The sequence below is a fragment of the Rhincodon typus genome, chromosome 9 (genome assembly GCF_021869965.1).
Source record: "Rhincodon typus isolate 14 chromosome 9, sRhiTyp1.1, whole genome shotgun sequence".
Taxonomy (NCBI): Eukaryota; Metazoa; Chordata; class Chondrichthyes; order Orectolobiformes; family Rhincodontidae; genus Rhincodon; species Rhincodon typus.
Window position 1 is genome coordinate 73,753,451 of NC_063340.1, and position 18,564 is coordinate 73,772,014.

Genomic DNA, 18,564 nt, shown 5'->3' on the forward strand with positions numbered 1-18,564 from the left:
GGTATACTAACTGTACATTGATAGAGTAACCCATACCATTGATTAATAAACAAAGATTGAGCAAACCATCTAATCAATAACATATTGGAACAGGAACAAAAACAACAAACAAATTAAACAATGGTGCAGCAGTTACCAGCAAATAATTTAATTTTGCAGAATGACCACAACTACTGTAACTTGTCCAGTGAATTAATGAATTATTGCAATAGGAGGCACACCTACTGAAATAATAAATTCATTCAGCAATAGGCACATCAGCAGGTAAATCATTGGAACAATACTTGCTGACGAATTAATGAAGTAATGCAGAAGTAGGGAAAACCAATAAGTCAGTAAATGGATGGAGCAACAAACACCAGTGGATTAACACATTAATCTTACAGACAGCACACCACCAAATCAATTAAAGAATGGGGCAATGGAAAGATATTGGGCAAATCCTCACTGGATTGTAGTCTTGGTTTCCAAACCAGTGAAAGAACCTTACTGCTTCTGAGATTGGTAAAATTAACATTAAAGGTGATTTCATTTGTACAAATTTAATTTATAAAACCGTGTTAAGTCAACTGGGCTTACTTTGTTTCTGTAGAAGTGATTTCACAGTCGCTTAACTTTCTAAAAGCATCAGCAGGAATTTCCCAGGGCTCTCATGACTGAGAGATGTCATTTTCCTGTGATGAACAGGGGAGTCACGGGATAAGCAAATGAACACAGTTCCCACTGAAGTAGCAATGTTTTATGAGCCCATGCAATTATGTGAAGGGAATTAACATTTTTGACCTCAGATAAACCACTTGCCATATTGAAAAGTGAAAATATCAGTGGACAAATTAAAAATTAGAAAGATTTGTGACAGTGTGGGAAGATAATGTACAATTAATTGAAGTTGCTTCCTAAATATATCAAGTATATACACAGTAATTCAATTTTCTCTGGTCTAATTTAGAGTCATAAAGTCATGCAGCATGGAAACAGACTCTTTGGCCCAACTTATCCATGCCGATCACATTTCCTAAATTGAACGAGTCCCATTTGCCTGCATTTGGCCGGTATCCCTTTAAACCTTTCCTATCTGTCTACCTGTCCAAATGTCTTTTAAACGTTGTAATTGTACTCGCCTCTGCAACTTTCTCTGGCAGCTCGTTCCATATACGCACCACCCTCTGCGTTTCAGGTCACTAGGAACCTTGGTTATCCTGACTAGGAATATGAACAATCTTTGGCAGTCACAACACAGATGGGATGGTTCAGTAGTGAGTAACCCTGAGCTGTGAGAATAGAACAAGTCTCTTGAATATAATGTAAATTTTGGAAGGGAAATCAGGAGATATCTTCATTGCTCAAGTGTAATACAGGGAGAATTTCCTTGGAATGTCTCTCACTGAGATACTGCAACTTTGAGGGAAATCCCAATTGAGCAGAAATAGGATTATGGCTGAAGGAAAAGCCTTATAGAAACCTCATCCCTACAGATTCGTTATTCTAATAAAACTGACAATACAATTGATTCAAGTAGACAGTTTGTAAGTTTCCAAATAGAGAAATGGCAATAAAGCAATTTGACAGAGGACTTTAATAAAACAGTGAAAGGTTTATTTGGGCCCAATCATTTGTTCTAACCACTTTTAAATGAAGAATCTTTTTTTTAAGAAAACTTTTTTGTCCCAGTATTCCTTCAATTTTAAGAACTGCAATTTGGGCTCTGCCAAGGAGAAGTTTCGGAGGTCACTGAGGGCATGAAACTGGTTGGAAACTTTAAGCTCAATTTGAAACATGTTCTCAACATGTCAGAGCCTGGAGCTATGTAAACCCTGTGGCTCCCAGCTGCAGGGAAGAATCCCAACTGCAAGAGGGGGAGCTCATTAACAGATTAAAATTTGTGACCTAATGATGCTATTCAGACCGCAACACAGTGTTTGAATCCTGGGTTGCAAGTTTTTCTGGAACCTGCTGGTGACTATTCATGGTATGCAAGAAGAGGGCCAAAAGAGATCCAGCTGTGTTTATCTATTATGCTTAATTGCATTAGGATGATCTCATGGTTCAGAAAATTAAGAGTGCTTCTCCTGACCTAACATGACTAATTTGAGTCTCTGATACCACATCCAGGTTTCCTCCCCTGACTACAATCATATCTGGACCTCCCCTTTCAACAATTATTTCACCATAGTGACCATTCCTTTCCATCCCCTGATGGTTTATTTGTCCGCAAAACTCTTACCAACAACCCAGGCTGCACTGACCACCCACATCCTTGTGTTTTTGATGCTTAGAATATAGAACGGTACAGCACAGGAACAGGCCCTGTGACCCACCATGTCTGTGCCAACCATGATGCCATTCTAAAGATAATCCTATCTGCCTGCACATGGTCTGTATCCCTCTATTCCCTGGCTGTTCGTGTGTCTATCTAAAATGTCTCTTAAACTTTGCTAACATATCTGCTTCTACCAACTCCCCTAGCAGCACATTCCAGGCATCTACCACTCTCTGTGGAAAAAACTTGCCTTGCACATCTCCTGTAAACATTCTCCCTCTGACCTTAAACCTACATCCTCTAGTATTTGACATTTCAACCCTGGATAAAAGTCTTCAACTATCCATGCCTCTAATAGTTTTATCGATCAGGTCACCACTCAGCCTCCGATACTCTGGCAAAAGCAATCCAAGTTTGTCCAACCTCTCCTTATAGTTAATGAATGATTGATTTTAAACTGCAAAAGAGCTTGACTGAGTACTATTCATTTCCCTGTCTCATGTTCAATTACTTTGTCTAAGTGACTATATGTTGAGCCACAATTTGATAAACATGATCACCAGGGAACTGGAATGAAATGACAAGAGATCTCCGGTCACCACTGGATCTATGGGCAGAATTTACAGACCCAGGCAGGTAGGGGTTGCCTGGAAAATGCCACAAGTGCCTTTCCCAGCACCTACCTGCCAATTTCATGAGTTGCAGGGAGGCATTAAGCAGCCTGTTCATCCTTTCCCCAATTGTGGCCAATAAATACCACCTATGGAGCAATTAGCAGCCACCTAAGGGTCACTTCCTGCTGCTATTTCCCAGGCACTTGACTGAGGCCAGAGGTGGTCGGAAAAGTGACAGCTAACACTGTTCTCAGGCAGGAAGGCTGCAAGCAGCCTCCTATACCAATACAGTAAAACAAAGAAGACCTGGAACAAAAATTTTGGAACAAAATTGCTGGTGAAACTCAGCAGGTCTGGCAGTTCAAGGTCAGTGACTCTTCAACAGAACTCAAAACGCTAACTCTGCTTTCTCCCCACAGACCTGCTGAGTTTCACCAGCAAAGTTTTGCCCCTGTACTGAGGCCCATTTCAATCGCAGGTCTTTCACAAGTTCCAGAGAATCCCACTTTTCACCTCGCCTCTCCACCTGCCATGTTCACCTCCACCCCTAAACCCACTCGTCCCCCTTGCCATGCACTGATGGTCTAGCCCCGCTGATTAGCTTGCACCTAGCTCCAGCAACATGCATTGCAGGGGACTAGATGCTGTGCCAGAAGTGGCTACTGCTCCTAGACAGACAAACCAATGCTTTAGTGGCATATTATTTCCACCATAATCAGATTATAACAGTCAGGTCTACAATTCTACTCTGTTAAGTAAACATTCTGCAATCCTCGCACAGGACAGAAGGAACAAAATTGCTGGAGCATGTTTGACTAGTGCCTCTGTTCTGTCATCAAAGATGTAATGTGTAAAATACTTTAAAAAATGACCAACTAAAAACTGATTTGGTACTTTGTAGTAGCTCCACTGTCAGTAACATTTACTGTCAGCAGTGAATATAATCCACTGCAGTAAATTGTAACCGTGTAAGGAGGAATGTGCACTATGCTGTTACAAGCTGATCTTGTAATAAATATTCATTGCTCTGGTATTCCAATGATATGCTAACTCGTGCTTCCTAGGAAGATGTGTGATTTTTCAATCTAAAAGCAAAGTACTCAGTTCCAAAAGGCCCTGTCTCTTGCTGTGGTTCCGAGTCAACTATTAGGGCAGCTGTGAAAAATTATATATACAATAAAAGAGTTTTTATATGTTTATAAGTTCTTTTAGGAAACTGTCTAATATCTCTTGTGTAAAATCATTGTGTAACAATCAGAAGAGACAAGCATTCGAGAAACATTTTCAAAGTTGACAATACGTGACTATTTCTCCTGCATTTTTATACCAACCTGCACTATTTGGGAATTACCGCACCACTGTCACACTTACAACATGATTAGGTGATTTACTTGGAATTTGTTACTGAGAAGTCAAATTTCAACAAAATAAATACCATTGTAACTGTTAGCAAACAATTTGCTCTTTGTGGTTGGTTGGCTCGACGAGCTGATTTGTTGTTCCGCAAATGTTTCATTACCTTGCTGGGTAACATCATCAGTGCAGCATCCGATGAAGCGCTGTTGTGTTTTCCCAACTGTTATTTAAACTCTGGTGTCCATTGAGCTGGATTACCTCACTTCCGGTTTTCCTTCGCAATGGAGTGCATATGGGGTCTAGCTCTATGTGTTTATTGATGGTTTTCTTAGAGGAGTACCAGGCTTCTCGGAATTCCCGTGCTTGTCTCTGCTTTGCCTGTCCCAGGATCTTGGTGTTGTCCCAATCAAATTGGTAGTTCTCCTTATCCATGTGGATGGAGATGAGTGAGTATTGGTCATGTCTTTTTGTTGCCAATTGATGTTCGTGTACCCTTGTGGTTAATTTCCCTCCTATTTATCCAATGTAGTGTTTGTCGCAGTCTTGGGAGAGAATCTTGTATATGACATTCATCCTGATCATAGTGGGTAGTGGGTCTTTGGTCCAGGTGAGCAGTTGGCATTGGGTTGATGTGGGTTTGTGTGATACTCTGATGCCCAGTGGTCGTAGGAGTCTTATGGTCAGTTCAGATGTGTTCCTGATGTAAGGTAGCGTGATGAGTATGTCGAGGTGTGTAATGTCTTCCTGGTGTCGTGTGTGCGATTGGCATCTTTTGACCCAGTTTTTTGGGTATCCATAGTCTTTGAATACCCGGAAGAGGCACTCTTCTTCTCGGCATAGCTCTGTGCTGCGGCAGTGTGTTGTTGCCCGTTTAAATAATGTTCTCACGCAACTTTGTTTGTGTGTGTTAGGGTGGTTGCTGTTGAAATGCAGTACTTGGTCAGTGTTTGTGGCTTTCCTGTGTACCATTGTTAGGAATTCCCCCTTTGTCCTGCATTCCACCATGACGTCCAGGAATGGGAGCTGTTTGTTCTTCTCCTCTTCTCTGGTGAATCTGATCCCAGTGAGGGTGTCGTTTATTAGTTCATGTGTCTCCTCGAGTTTGTTCCGTTTAATAATGACAAAGGTGTCGTCCACGCAGCGTATACATAGTTTTGGTCGGATTAGCAGAAGGGCCATACTTTCAAGTCTCTGCATCACCGCTTCACTTATTCGTCCAGAGATAGGTGATCCAATGGGCGTCCCATTGATCTGTTCATATGTTTGGCCGTTAAAGGTGAAGTGGGTAGTGAGGCACAGATCCAGTAGCTTCAGCATGTTGTCTGTGGAGATGGTGTCACTAGGGTCTTGTTTTTCTTTTAGTAGTGTTGACAGTGTTTCTCTTGCCAGTGGTATGTCTATTGATGTGAATTGTCGAGAAAACACAACAGCGCTTCATCAGAGGCTGCACTGATGATGTTACCCAGCAGGGTAATGAAACGTCTGCGGAACAACAAACCAACGCGGTGAGCGAACCAACCACAACATCCACAATCCCAGCTATAAATCTACTCTAAAATCTTACGATATACTTTTTGATGTATACATCAGTAACTGCACCATCCAATTTTAACACAAAGTGAGAATGTTCAAAATACCTAAGATATATGACAGAGCTTTGAGGACCATGTTCATTTATAATACTAGGATAAACAGCTTGGTGCTCCCTCCCCATATTGTCAGATATGGATGCACTTTTGCTCATACATTCTGCAAATTCTGCATCATAAAATTAATCATCACTTCCAATTAATAACAGTAAGCCTGAAAATGCAGGTTAAAAAGAGCAGGAAAGTAATTATTAACAAACATAAAAATGCCAGAGAAACTCAGCAGGACTGGCAGTATCTGTGGAGTCAGAAACAGAGTTAATGTTTCAAGTTTGATATGACTTCTTCAGAACACTAATATTAACAATAATAAAGCTGTTATTAACTTGTGTTAAAAAATGAAAAGAATGTTGAACTAAAGAGCTTCATCATCCCAGCTGCATGCCAAATGATAATCACCAAGTATTCATGACACATTTGTATACTTTTCATTTTAAATTGTTTTGTCTATTCCAATTGCAAAAGAGTTTGTTTCACATAAAGATACAAATTGATATGTTAAAGTTTTTGCAATAGCAATAATTGAGGTAAAAACTGAACTTAATATATGTATATATCTTGGTCAAACAAAATCAGATATTTCTGGAGAAACTCAGCAGGTCTGTCAGCATCTGTGAAGATAAAACATAGCTAACGTTTTGAGTCCAGTGACCCTTCAGAATATATATCTTGATGTTCGCTAATACACTAAAAGTGATCCCATACTGCATTCCAAATAGCTTCACATAATATGAAATTCTCTTGTGAAATGTTGTCTGCTCAATCTCTGGTAACTTTCAGAATGAGGAATGCTTCCATCTTACCACTTCAGAATGATTTAAGTTCAGCTTCCAATGTCAAAAAGATAGTGTTTCAATTAAGTGCAATGAAACTTACCTCTGTTTCAAACGAGAAGGTTTTTCCTGATTGTAATCCTTATGGTTGTTGAACTCTGTTTTGGCACTTTCTTTCTCTTTTTCTGCTGTGGCTGAGGCTAGATGTCCATGTGCTGTTTTCATCAAAACTTCAAAATCAGAGTCTGCATCAAAATCTTCAATTTCATTTTTCTGAGGTAGGATATTGGTATTTGCCAAACCACCAATGGACACCTTGCAGAACACTTCTGCACATTCAATGGGCATGCTCAGACGATAGAAAGCAATGTCTGTGTTACTGTTTTGAGATCCAAATGACCTCTGTATGACTTTCAAGCAGGGCGAGCTGTCAACAGTGCCATCTATTCGTGTCACCTGGTACATAAATGCCATAGAAGTGTTACCAAATGATGTCCTGGTTTTTGCATATTAATTAAAAAGTACAAAATAATGTATTGCATATAACATATATTGACATTTGTAGCTAACCAACATCATTTGCTTAAAATTAAAGCCCACATTAAAGATGTTGCTTAGGGCTTTCTGTACAATTGCCAGTTCATAAATATCTAGACTTCATTTTATACAATTAACCTTATAACCTAGAATTGTAGAAATGGCCATAAAATTTTTACCATAAAATGACCAAGGGTTGGTGCATTTAATATGTTTTCAGTTTGGCTCAACTGGTCGCATTTATATTTGTAAGTCAGAGAATCTTTTACTTATTCACTCATGAGATGTAAGCATTAGTGGCAAAGCCCTCATTTATTGCTAATCCCTAATTACCTTTGAGAAGGCAATAGTGAGCTATTTGTTTGACATAGTGCAGGTGGAGGTGAGAATACTGCACAGGTACTACTGAGTAACGGATAGCATTCCAGGATAATGATCCAAAGGCAATGAAGGAATGGGAATATATTTCCATACTGAAATGCTGTCTCACTTGAATGGGATCTTCAACAGTGTTAGACATTCTGTAGAGGAAGCCTTGTTGCTGCAATGTGTCTTGTAGATGGTACACTCCTGCCACGTTATGATAGAGTTGAAAGAATGGTACATTTAAGGTGGTGAATGGAGTGCCAATCAAGCATGCTGTCTTGTCCCAGACAGTGACCAGTTTTTTAAGTGTTGTCATATTTGCACCCATCCAGCGAAGTGGAGAGTATTCCACCTTACTCTTGATGTGCCTTGTAGATGGTGGAAAGACTTCAGCACGTCACAAGGTGATTAACCCGTCACAAAGTTTCATTCTTTCATCTGTTCTTGTAAGCACAACATTTATGTGGCATGGACCTTACGTTTTGTGAAAATTGGAGCACACGGGCTGTGGATTGTGTAGGATATAATAATAGCAATGCAACTGAATTTTAAGACAGAACAGTGAGATGCTCTATTGTTGGGTACAGTCATTGCCTTGTGTGGCCCTAATATTTCACTTATCAGTCTAAACCTAGTTGTTGTCCAAGTCTTGCTGCATGTGGGCAAAGACTGCTTCATTATTTGAGGAACTGAACACTGTGCAATTAGTAATCAACAGCCCCACTTCTCACCTCAAGGGAAACAGCTGAAGCTGGTGTGACCTAAGTCAATGCCCTGAGGAACTATCATGGCAAAGTCTTGAGGATGAGGTAATTGGTCTCCATAAAACACAGTTATTTTCCTTCATGCAAGAAATGACTGAAACTGTGATGAGGTTAGGGTTAGGGTTAGAGAGCTCCCCCTACTCTGCAGCCCAAGTTCCCAATAACTTAAATTTTTCTGGTGCTCTTTGATCCCACATTAGATCACATATTGCCACGACATCAAGCGCAGTTAATTTCACTTCACCTTGAACATTAAGAACTTTTACCCACGTTTGGACCCAAATGTGAGGGTCCTGGGAAATTCAAAAATGACCATCATTGAGCAGATTATTGGAAAGTAATTAGTGCTTTGTTGGCACCTTCGATCATTATATCAAAAATGGAGTTTAGGCTGATAGGACATGAATTGGTTGGATTAGATTTGGCTTGCTTTTTGAAGCGGGATTTTGTAAAAAAAAAATCCATCTATAAATGTCAGAACATTCATTCTAGTTTACTGATATCAGAATGCAAATTCAACTATGTGACTGTATAATACATATATGTTTCCAATTCAGCAATCCAACGAGAAAGTTGGGCCAGAAGGAAATGGAAATTGGAGAGAGTCATGATTTTTAACCTTGGAACTCAGCTCCTATTGCCCTACACAGTGGGGGCAAGGAATAAAATGTGGAAAGGTGTGCTATATCAAAAAGTAGAGACAAGAGAGGAAAATAGTAATATGGGAAATGAGGATCAGAAAATTGCAAGAAGGGACAAAGAGAATAAAACCAAGGTATACTCCAACCATCAAGACCAGATTTTACACGAGATATTATAAACAAAAAGAAAAAACAAAAGGATCTGTATCAGAGTGCACAAAGCATTTCTAACAAGATAAATATGATCCGATAAACAATAAACATATGGCTGCAGGGTTAAAAGGATTGTATCATGAACTCTTTAGGGGTAAATGATATTCAAGAAGAACAGAAAGCTAAGTAAAATGGGTGGGGTAGCACTGTTAATAAAAGATGGCATGGGCACAACAGGAAGAGCTGACCTTAGGTTCAGGAGATCAGGATGTAAAATCGGTTTGGGTGGAGACATTGGGGAAAATAAGTCACTTGCAGAATAGCCACAATGTGTGACAAAGTATACAAGAAGAAATATTGGGTGCTTGTGAGAAAGGGACAGCAATAATCATGTGTGATTTCAGTCTATATCAACTGGAAACATCAAATGGAGATCATTGAATGCTTTCGAGATAATTTCTTAGAGCAGCATGCTCCGAAACTGACAAGAGAACAGATTATATTATGTTGAATAATGTGACACGATTGATCAATGACCAACAATTAATGGCAGCAGCAACCAGAATATGATTAAACTTCACACCCAATTCAAAGCGGCACTGATTGGATCAAAACTGGTATTTTACACCTAAATAAGGGCATGAATACTGAGCTAGCTGAAGTGAATGAGATATTAGGCTAGGGAACAGATCAATAGGAACACAGTGGGATATTTCAGAATGAGTTTGTTCCTACAATAAAGAAAAACTCTAAAAGGAGGATTCACCATTTTAGAATCAAAGAAGTTAGACAAAGCAAAAAAACGCAGGGTAAAACCATATAACTATACAATGATGAGTGGTAGATCAGGTGATTGATCAGAATATAAAGAACATAGAACATAGAACATAGAACAGTACAGCACAGTACAGGCCCTTCAGCCCACGATGTTGTGCCGAACTTTTACCCTAATCCTAAGGTCTATCAAACCTCCACCCCGACCTTATACTATCATCCATATGCCTATCTAATAGCCGCTTAAATGCCCCTAATGAGGCTGACTCCACTACCCTCTCCTCAATGCATTCCACGCCCCGACCACTCTCTGAGTAAAGAAACCACCTCTGACGTCTCCCCTATATCTACCTCCATTCACTTTAAAACTATGCCCCCTCGTAATAGCTACCTCCACCCTAGGAAAAAAGTCTCTGGCTGTCTACTCTATCTATACCTCTGATCATTTTGTATACCTCTATCAAGTCACCTCTCATCCTTCGTCGTTCTGAAGACAAAAGCCCTAGCTCTCTCAACTTTTCCTCGTAAGACTTTCCCTCCATTCCAGGCAACATCCTGATAAATCTCCTCTGCACCTTTTCCAACGTTTCCACACCTTTCCTGTAATGAGGCGACCAGAATTGGACACAATACTCCAGATGTGGCCGATCCAGGGTTTTGTATAGTTGGAGCATAACTTCACGGCTCTTGAACTCGATCCCTCTATTAATGAAAGCTAACACACCATACGCCTTCTTAACAACTCCATCCACCTGGGTGGCAGCTTTCAGGGAACTGTGGACATGAACCCCAAGATCCCTCTGCTCCTCCACACAGCCAAGAATCTTTCTGTTAACCTTGTATTCTGCTTTCAAGTTTGTCCTTCCAAAATGAATCATCTCACACTTTTCAGGGTTAAACTCCATCTGCCACTTCTCAGCTCAGCTCTGCATCCTATCAATGTCCCTTTGTAACCTAGAACAGTCCTCTGCACTGTCCACAATGCGACCCACCTTCATATCATCCGCGAACTTACTAATCCACCCTTCCACTCCTTCATCCAAATCATTTACAAAAATCACAAATAGAAGAGGACCCAGAACAGATCCTTGTGGTACACCACTCATAACTGAGCACCATGTTGAATATTTCCGTCCACTACCACCCTTTGTCTTCTAAGGGTCAGCCAATTCTGAATCCAATCTGCCACATTTCCCCCTATCCCATGCCTCCTTAACTTCTGCATGAGCCTACCATGGGGAACCTTATCAAACGCCTCACTTAAATCCATGTATACCACATCCACTGCTCTACCTTCATCCACATATTTGGTCACCTCTTCAAAGAATTCAATAACGTTTGTGACGCATGATCTATCTCTCACGAATCAAACTGTGCCTTTCCAAGTGATCATAAATCCTATTTCTCACAGCCCTTTCCAATAATTTGCCCACTACTGATGTAAGAAAGGCAGGGAATAATAAGAAGGCTAATCAGGAGAAAGAAATTAAGTGTGAGAGGAAGGAATCTAAAACCAGATAGCAAGAGTAGTTAGCAACACGTATTTTAAAAGGAAAGTAATGGAGTGTTGGTCCTCCAGAGAGTGAAAGTAGGGAATTAATAGTCAATCATAAGGAAATAGCAGGTGAAATTAACAAATATTTTGCTTAGGTCCTAACTATAGAGGGTACATAAAACTTCCAGTAGTAGCTGTAACTCAGGAGATGAAAAAGAGAGAGGAATTTTGTGAAATTACACTCATGATGGAAGCGGCACTCAGCAAATTGCTGTGGGCTGACAACTCTGCTAGGATCTTAAATGAGGGCTAATGAGAAAGTGGAGGCATTGGTATTGATTTTCCAAAATTCCCTCAATTCATGAAAGGTTCCATTAGACTGGAAAACAGCAAAATGTAACCCCTCTATTCAAGAAGGGAGGCAGGCAGGAAACAGGGAAGTATTTACCAATTAGCTTGACATCTGTTGTTGGAAAGGTGATCAAATTGATAATTAAAGAGATTAAAGCTGTGTACTTAGAAATCCGCCATGCCACCAGAAAGAGTCAGCATGTTGTGTGAAAGGGATTTGAAAGATAATGTACGCTGTGGATAAAGAAGAGCCAGTTGAGGTATTATATTTGGATTTCCAGAAGGTATTTGATAAATTGTCACATCACGTTTAGTAAAACCTCATGGTTTTGTATGTAACGTATTAGCATGGATAAAAATTGGCTGGCTGGTAGAAAACAGAGAGCCTGCATAAATGGAACTTTGTCTGATTAGCAAGATGTGATGAGTGGTGTCCCACAAGAGTTTGTGCGAGGGCCTCAAGTTTTTACAATTTACACCAATTACTTAGATGACGGAAGCAAAGACATGACAGTGAAATTCAGAGATGACATGAAGGCAGATCAGAAAGAATGTTATGAAAAAGACATAAGGAGGTTGCAGATGGATATAAAGAGTTTGAGTGGGCAAAAATCTGGCAGATGGAGTATAATGCAGGAAAATACAAAAATGTTCACTTTTGCAGGTAAAACAAAAGAGAACAAAGTATTAATTAAATGGAGAATGACTGTAGAATTCTGAGGTGCACAGGAGTTTAGGTGTTCTGGTACATCAGCACAAGAAGTTAGTATGCAGGCAGCAGGTAATTAAGAAGGCTGATGGAATGCTACCCTTTATTACAAGAAAAATTGAGTTAGCGTTCAGTTATACAAGGCATTGGTAAGACCACATCTCAAATAAGGTGTGCAGTTTTGGCCTTGTTATTTAAAGAAAGAATGTATAAATGTTTTTCAGGCAGTTCGGAGGTGTTTACTAGGTCGATTACTAGGTACTTTTCCCTGCCCCTACACCTCCCCCATCACACCCATCCCAGGCCCCAAGAAGACTTTCCACATCAAGCAGATGTTCACCTGCACATCTGCTAATGTGGTATACTGCATCCGCTGTACCCGGTGTGGCTTCCTCTACATCGGGGAAACCAAGCGGAGGCTCGGGGACCGCTTTGCAGAACACCTACGCTCGACTCGCACTAAATAACTGCACCTCCCAGTCGCGAACCATTTCAACTCCCCCTCCCATTCCGCAGACGGCATGTCCATCCTGGGCCTCCTGCAGTGCCACAACGATGCTACCCGAAGTTTGCAGGAACAGCAACTCATATTCTGCTTGGGAACCCTGCAGCCCAATGGTATCAATGTGGACTTCACAAGCTTCAAAATCTCCCCTCCACCGACCGCATCCCAAAACCAGCCCAGCTTGTCCCCACCTCCCTAACCTGTCCTTCCTCTCAGCTATCCCCTCCTCCCACCTCAAGCCACACCTCCATCTCCTACCTACTAATCTCATCCCACCCCCTTGACCTGTCCGTCCTCCCTGGACTTACCTATCTCCTCCCTACCTCCCCACCTACACTCACCTTTACTGGCTCCATCCCCACCTCTTTGACCTGTCTGTCTCCTCTCCACCTATCTTCTCCTCTATCCATCTTCTATCCGCCTCCCCCTCTCTCCCTATTTATTTCACAACCCCCTTCCCCTCCCCCATTTCTGAAGAAGGGTCTAGACCCGAAACGTCAGCCTTCCCCCTCCTCTGATGCTGCTTGGCCTGCTGTGTTCATCCAGCTCTACACCTTGTTATCTCTTGATAAGTGGAATGAGTGGGCTGTCTTATAAGAATAGGTTGGACAGGCCAAGCTTGTTTTCACTGGAAGTTTAGAAGAGTTAGAAGGCGATTCTTGTTAGGAAAGGAAATCAGAACTTTTGGATGGGAATGTGCAATTGGAAACACCAACATATCAGTCATGATCTTATTGAATGGCGGCGTAGGCTTCTGCTCCTAATTCATATGTTTGTATGTTAGGATAACTGAACTGTCTGTGTATTACAAACAACAGCCGCAAAATGCAAAGACATCAGGTGCATGACTCAAAAGCTGAACCAAATGCTGACTTTCAAAAGCACGTCATTAACATTCAAACCCAGTCTGGAAGAGATGCAATCTGTTTGAAATTTATCACAGGGTTACTGGTGCTTAGCTCTAAATAATGACGAGCAAATTTTCTGACAATATTATTCCCCCTTGAATTTGAGACTAAACACAGATATCTACCCTACCTCAACATGTTCGTGGTTTGCAGGTACAGGTACAAACTGAGGTAACCGTTTACTAAACCACATTGTGATGTCTCTGTTCATGTTCACAGCAAAGGGCTCATATCCTTCTTGCAGCCCACAAATGGTGAAGTACTTCAGGGTGCCAACATCATTGCCAAAGTTCATTCTGCCAACTTGAGAGAGCCCCAGACTACATACTGGAATAAAACCTGTGGTGTGAGTGGGAGGGCAAGGAGAGGAAAAACAATGAAAGCAAATCATTATTATAGCACTTGCAGTACTAACGTAAGGCACGTGTTTAATAACTATTGTGAGAAAAGGACAACTTGGAGATAATTCTGAATTTGGGCAATCTGAAAGATCAGATAAACTGCACAATACATGTCTCAGAATAATTATTTTCTTTGACGCCAATGGGAAAGAAAACTGCTGTACAATGTCAGGCTAAGCCAAAGTTTCCTGTTTTACATTATTGCCCAGAGTCAAAATCTCCCCCTTGTGTTTGAAACAGCTCAAAACTATCTAAATATTTTTCATTACACCATCTTCTACAATCATTTATTCAGAGCTCACATGCTGTGAATTTCCTTTATCAAGTGACTAGTTAATTACAGAAATCGTAAAACATGGGAGAACTATTGAATAGAACTGTGGCTGCCTCACAGCGCCAGGGACCCAGATTTGGTTCCAACAATAGGTGACTGTCTGTGTGGAGTCTGCATGTTCTCACCGCATCTGTGTGGGTTTCCTCCAGGTGCTCCAGTTTCCTCCCACAGTCCAAAGATATGCAAGTTAGGTGGATCGACATGCTAAATTCCCCATAGTATTCAGGGATGTGCAGGCAGGGTGGATTTGCCATGGGAAATGTGGGGTGCTGGGGGAGGTGGGCAAGTCTGGGTTGGATGCTCTTCAGAGGGTCAGTGCAGACTCAACAGGCCAAATGGCCTCTCTGTGCACTGTAGGGAATCTACGATTCTATACTATGTACCTGCTGCAATGACCATCTGAACCGAACTCAACACAAATTGTGAACAATTTTTGTGCTTTAATTTCCTCAGACGCTTAAGTATGATTCTAATCAATTCAAGAAAGCAGTTCCAGTGCAGCATTTCCAGAACTGTTACATACTGGCACTGTGCAGGCCCATGGGGCTGCAAGTTGATCTTACTCTATAATCTAAGGTCAGCTAATTAGGAAAATGTGCCCAGCCTATATTGCATCATGTACTGGGACAACTGCAAGGGATAGTTGCCCTTGAAAAAGTGTCAGATTTCATTTATAAACAATTTACAGCAAGAAGGCCCAAATTGCAGACTGATAACTGGAGGCCAAAATCTTGTACTGAAAGGTTTTCACCAGTCTGTTTCATAACATCCATCAGTAATGGTTGCAGAGTGCTTTGAGCAGAGTTGTACAGACTTACCAAGTTCTTTTCTTGTAGTCTATTTATTAATAATGGAATGAGAGCCCAAGTGAACCTTACCTATCCAGTTCTTTCAACCAACAGCACTGTAGGACAGTGCTTCCCAAACCTTTTCCCACTGTGGTCCCACTTTGAGGCTTGAAAACTATCATAATCCCTCAATGAGACGTCAGAAGAGGAAAAGACAAATTTACAGCAAGGGGAAGGAGGTTAGTCATTGCTGCCTTGGAGATCACAGCCCCAAAAACTTCCAAGTTTCCTTCTCATTTGGAGTCACAACACCTGTTTTGAAAAGCACCACTATAGGGCACGTTAAACTGGTCTCTTATCCACTTGTCCAGATGTTCATGGGAGCTCACACTGTGGAATAAGTCACACTTTTATGCTTGCAATGCTTTTTGCACCAACTGTTTAATTAGCCCCTATGACTCATTAAGCTGGGACATATGAGAATTTGTTGTGTCGGTAATTAAAATATGGAAGAAAATAAAGCACTTAAGTGGATGGATTGAAAAAAAGCATTTCATCAGTTTAACCATCAGCAGTTTGAGCTCTAAAATGACACGAGAGCTTCCACTTCGAACAAGTCATACCTTTACACAGGAATGCATTTTGTTAGATCAGAGAGACAAGTGTTTCAGTTTTGCAGGAAGGAGCTTATCGACTTACCTGTTCAAATGTTTCTGAAACAAAAGGTTGCCCTGAGTAACTGATCAATGCTAAGAACAAGCAACTGCAATTGCACCTCATGTAGCCATCAAGACCACCACACAGTACAGATATCTAGCAGGAGATACCAAAAGGATGACAAATACATCCCTCCTACACAACAGGATGCTCAGTATTAAGAGTCTTTTTCTTAAATCTGTATTTGACATTTGTGACTCCAACTCCAGGTCTAAACCAGCTCTTAACAACTGGGGTATCACAAGCAAGCTAATTACACAATACAACACGAAGGACATTTAGGTTTTACAGGCATTAGGCTCATGACTAAGCATTCAAGATGTCAAAGTGGATGCACACACACATCTCAGACCATATGCACGCCACCCAGCACATAATAAACTCAGAAAATGAGGAGACTGGGATCCACAGCAGTCAAGGGAGTTAGACCGTTGTTTGATTCAAATAAGGGACCTCTTTCCAACTTTCCAAAATTACACCAGGTTGACTGAGTTTGCGAAAATGTAGTCCATGTGTGGCCAAATTTGCAGTCTCTGGAGGGGAAGCCAAAGACCACCATTGAAAAGATAAGTTCGTTTTAAAAAATACATAAATCAAACTGAAACCAAGAGAAGTGCTCCTTTTCCAGCTTCCCAATACACTGCGCCAGCAGCATCCACACAGTTTCTGTCCTGATGACAGCAACCCCTCCAGTCCACACTACCTCTGAAGAAGAAGATACATATGCCTCATTGGTTGGCTCCTGCACCTTCCTTCAGCCCAGATACTGACTCAGTGAGTACTAGAGCCAGATGAGAGTGAGGAGCACATTTTGGTGAGCACGTCACAGGCATGGGTCGGCAAATGACCAAGGAAGAAATGTCCCTGGACTCTGGCATTGAAAGGACTGCCGACTAGGTGCTAGTTCAGCTCAAGGCAAGAGAGAACCCCATGGTTTCAAATAATAATAACTTAAAGTCCAAACAATGAAGGATGACACAGCTGATCACAGACAGGGAAAGTGGGGGTGAGGGTAGGTGGGGTGGGGGAGGGGGATGTCAGGCAGATTTCCTGTTTCATGGAGCCACATCAAAACAGGAGTCTTGAACCATCATGTCAGGCAATGAAACAGACATAATAAAGGTGAAGAGAACCAACAACAGAAAAGAAGGGAGGAATTGAAGGCAAGGCCAAAAGAAACAATTTTCAAGTTTTAGTCATACATTCTGGATGTGTTGGGGAATATTAGAAAAATCAGCTTTGCCTGCAACAATACTAAGGTTAATTTTCACACAAGAAATGCAATGTATGAAAAAATTATTGGTCCTCAAACAAGAAGCAGTCAATGTGTGAACAGACTGAAGATCCGAAGAGTTTTGCAGCACAAAAAACAAATTATTGGCACACAAACCTCTTCCCAGCTTACTTCACCTTACCTAACCAATATATCACTTTTTACAGTGTTATTAAACTATCACAAACAGGACTGAAGCTACTGGGAATTGTAAGCAGTGAATTTTCCCACACTGCCCTACTCACCCTAGCCATTATTGATATGTTGCACAACTCCAAGTGCTGAAAATCAATCAGAGTATTTCTTGTCTTAATTGATATTTTGCAGGTGTAGGTCAACAACTCATCCATGTTCACATCCTGTTCATTCAAGGGTTCAGCAGGACATATAATTATACTTTGCACTTGAATTATTCAAAGCTTTCTGCACTCAACAATGTCGAATTGTCAGTCACTACTAAAATTCACTCTGGCCCTTACTGAACACACACAATACACTTAGAGATAGCTGGAACTGCCGATGCTGGAGAATCTGAGATAACAAGGTGTAGAGCTGGATGAACACAGCAGGTCAAGCAGCATCGGAGGAGCAGGAAGGCTGACGTTTCGGGTCCAGACCCTTCTTCAGAAATGGGGGAGGGGAAGGGGGTTCTGAAATAAATAGGGAGAGAGGGGAAGGCGGATAGAAGATGGATAAAGGAGAAGATAGGTGGAGCGGGGACAGACAGGTCAAGGGGGCAGGATGAGGCTGGTAGGTAGGAGATGGGGGTGGGGCTTGAGATGGGAGGAGTGGATAGGTGGGAGGAAGGACAGGTTAGGGAGGTGGGGACGAGCTGGGCTGGTTTTGGGATGCGGTCGGTGGAGGGGAGATTTTGAAGCTTGTGAAGTCCACATTGATACCATTGGGCTGCAGGGTTCCCAAGCAAAATATGAGGTGCTGTTCCTACAATCTTCGGGTGGCATCATTGTGGCACTGCAGGAGGCCCAGGATGGATATATCGTCCAAGGAGTGGGAGGGGGAGTTGAAATGGGTGGCGACTGGGAGGTGCAGTTGTTTGTCGCGAACTGAGCATAGGTGTTCCACAAAGCGGTCCCCAAGCTTCCGCTTGGTTACCCCGATGTAGAGGAGGCCACAATGGGAACAGCGAATACAGTATACCACATTAGCAGATGTGCAGGTGAACATCTGTTTGATGT

At 41.5% G+C, this 18,564-nt stretch overlaps 1 protein-coding gene across 1 annotated transcript in view; it reads right to left on the reverse strand.

Moving 5' to 3' along the window:
- The window catches only part of ryr2a (ryanodine receptor 2a (cardiac)), a 450,194-nt gene that overhangs the window by 243,235 nt on the left and 188,395 nt on the right, over positions 1-18,564 (reverse strand). The window contains exons 27-28 of the mRNA XM_048601350.1: positions 13,986-14,194; positions 6,756-7,108 (exon numbers count right to left, since the gene is read on the reverse strand). Coding sequence (XP_048457307.1) covers positions 6,756-7,108; positions 13,986-14,194 — 562 coding nt within the window. The remainder of the gene's footprint in view (positions 1-6,755; positions 7,109-13,985; positions 14,195-18,564) is intronic.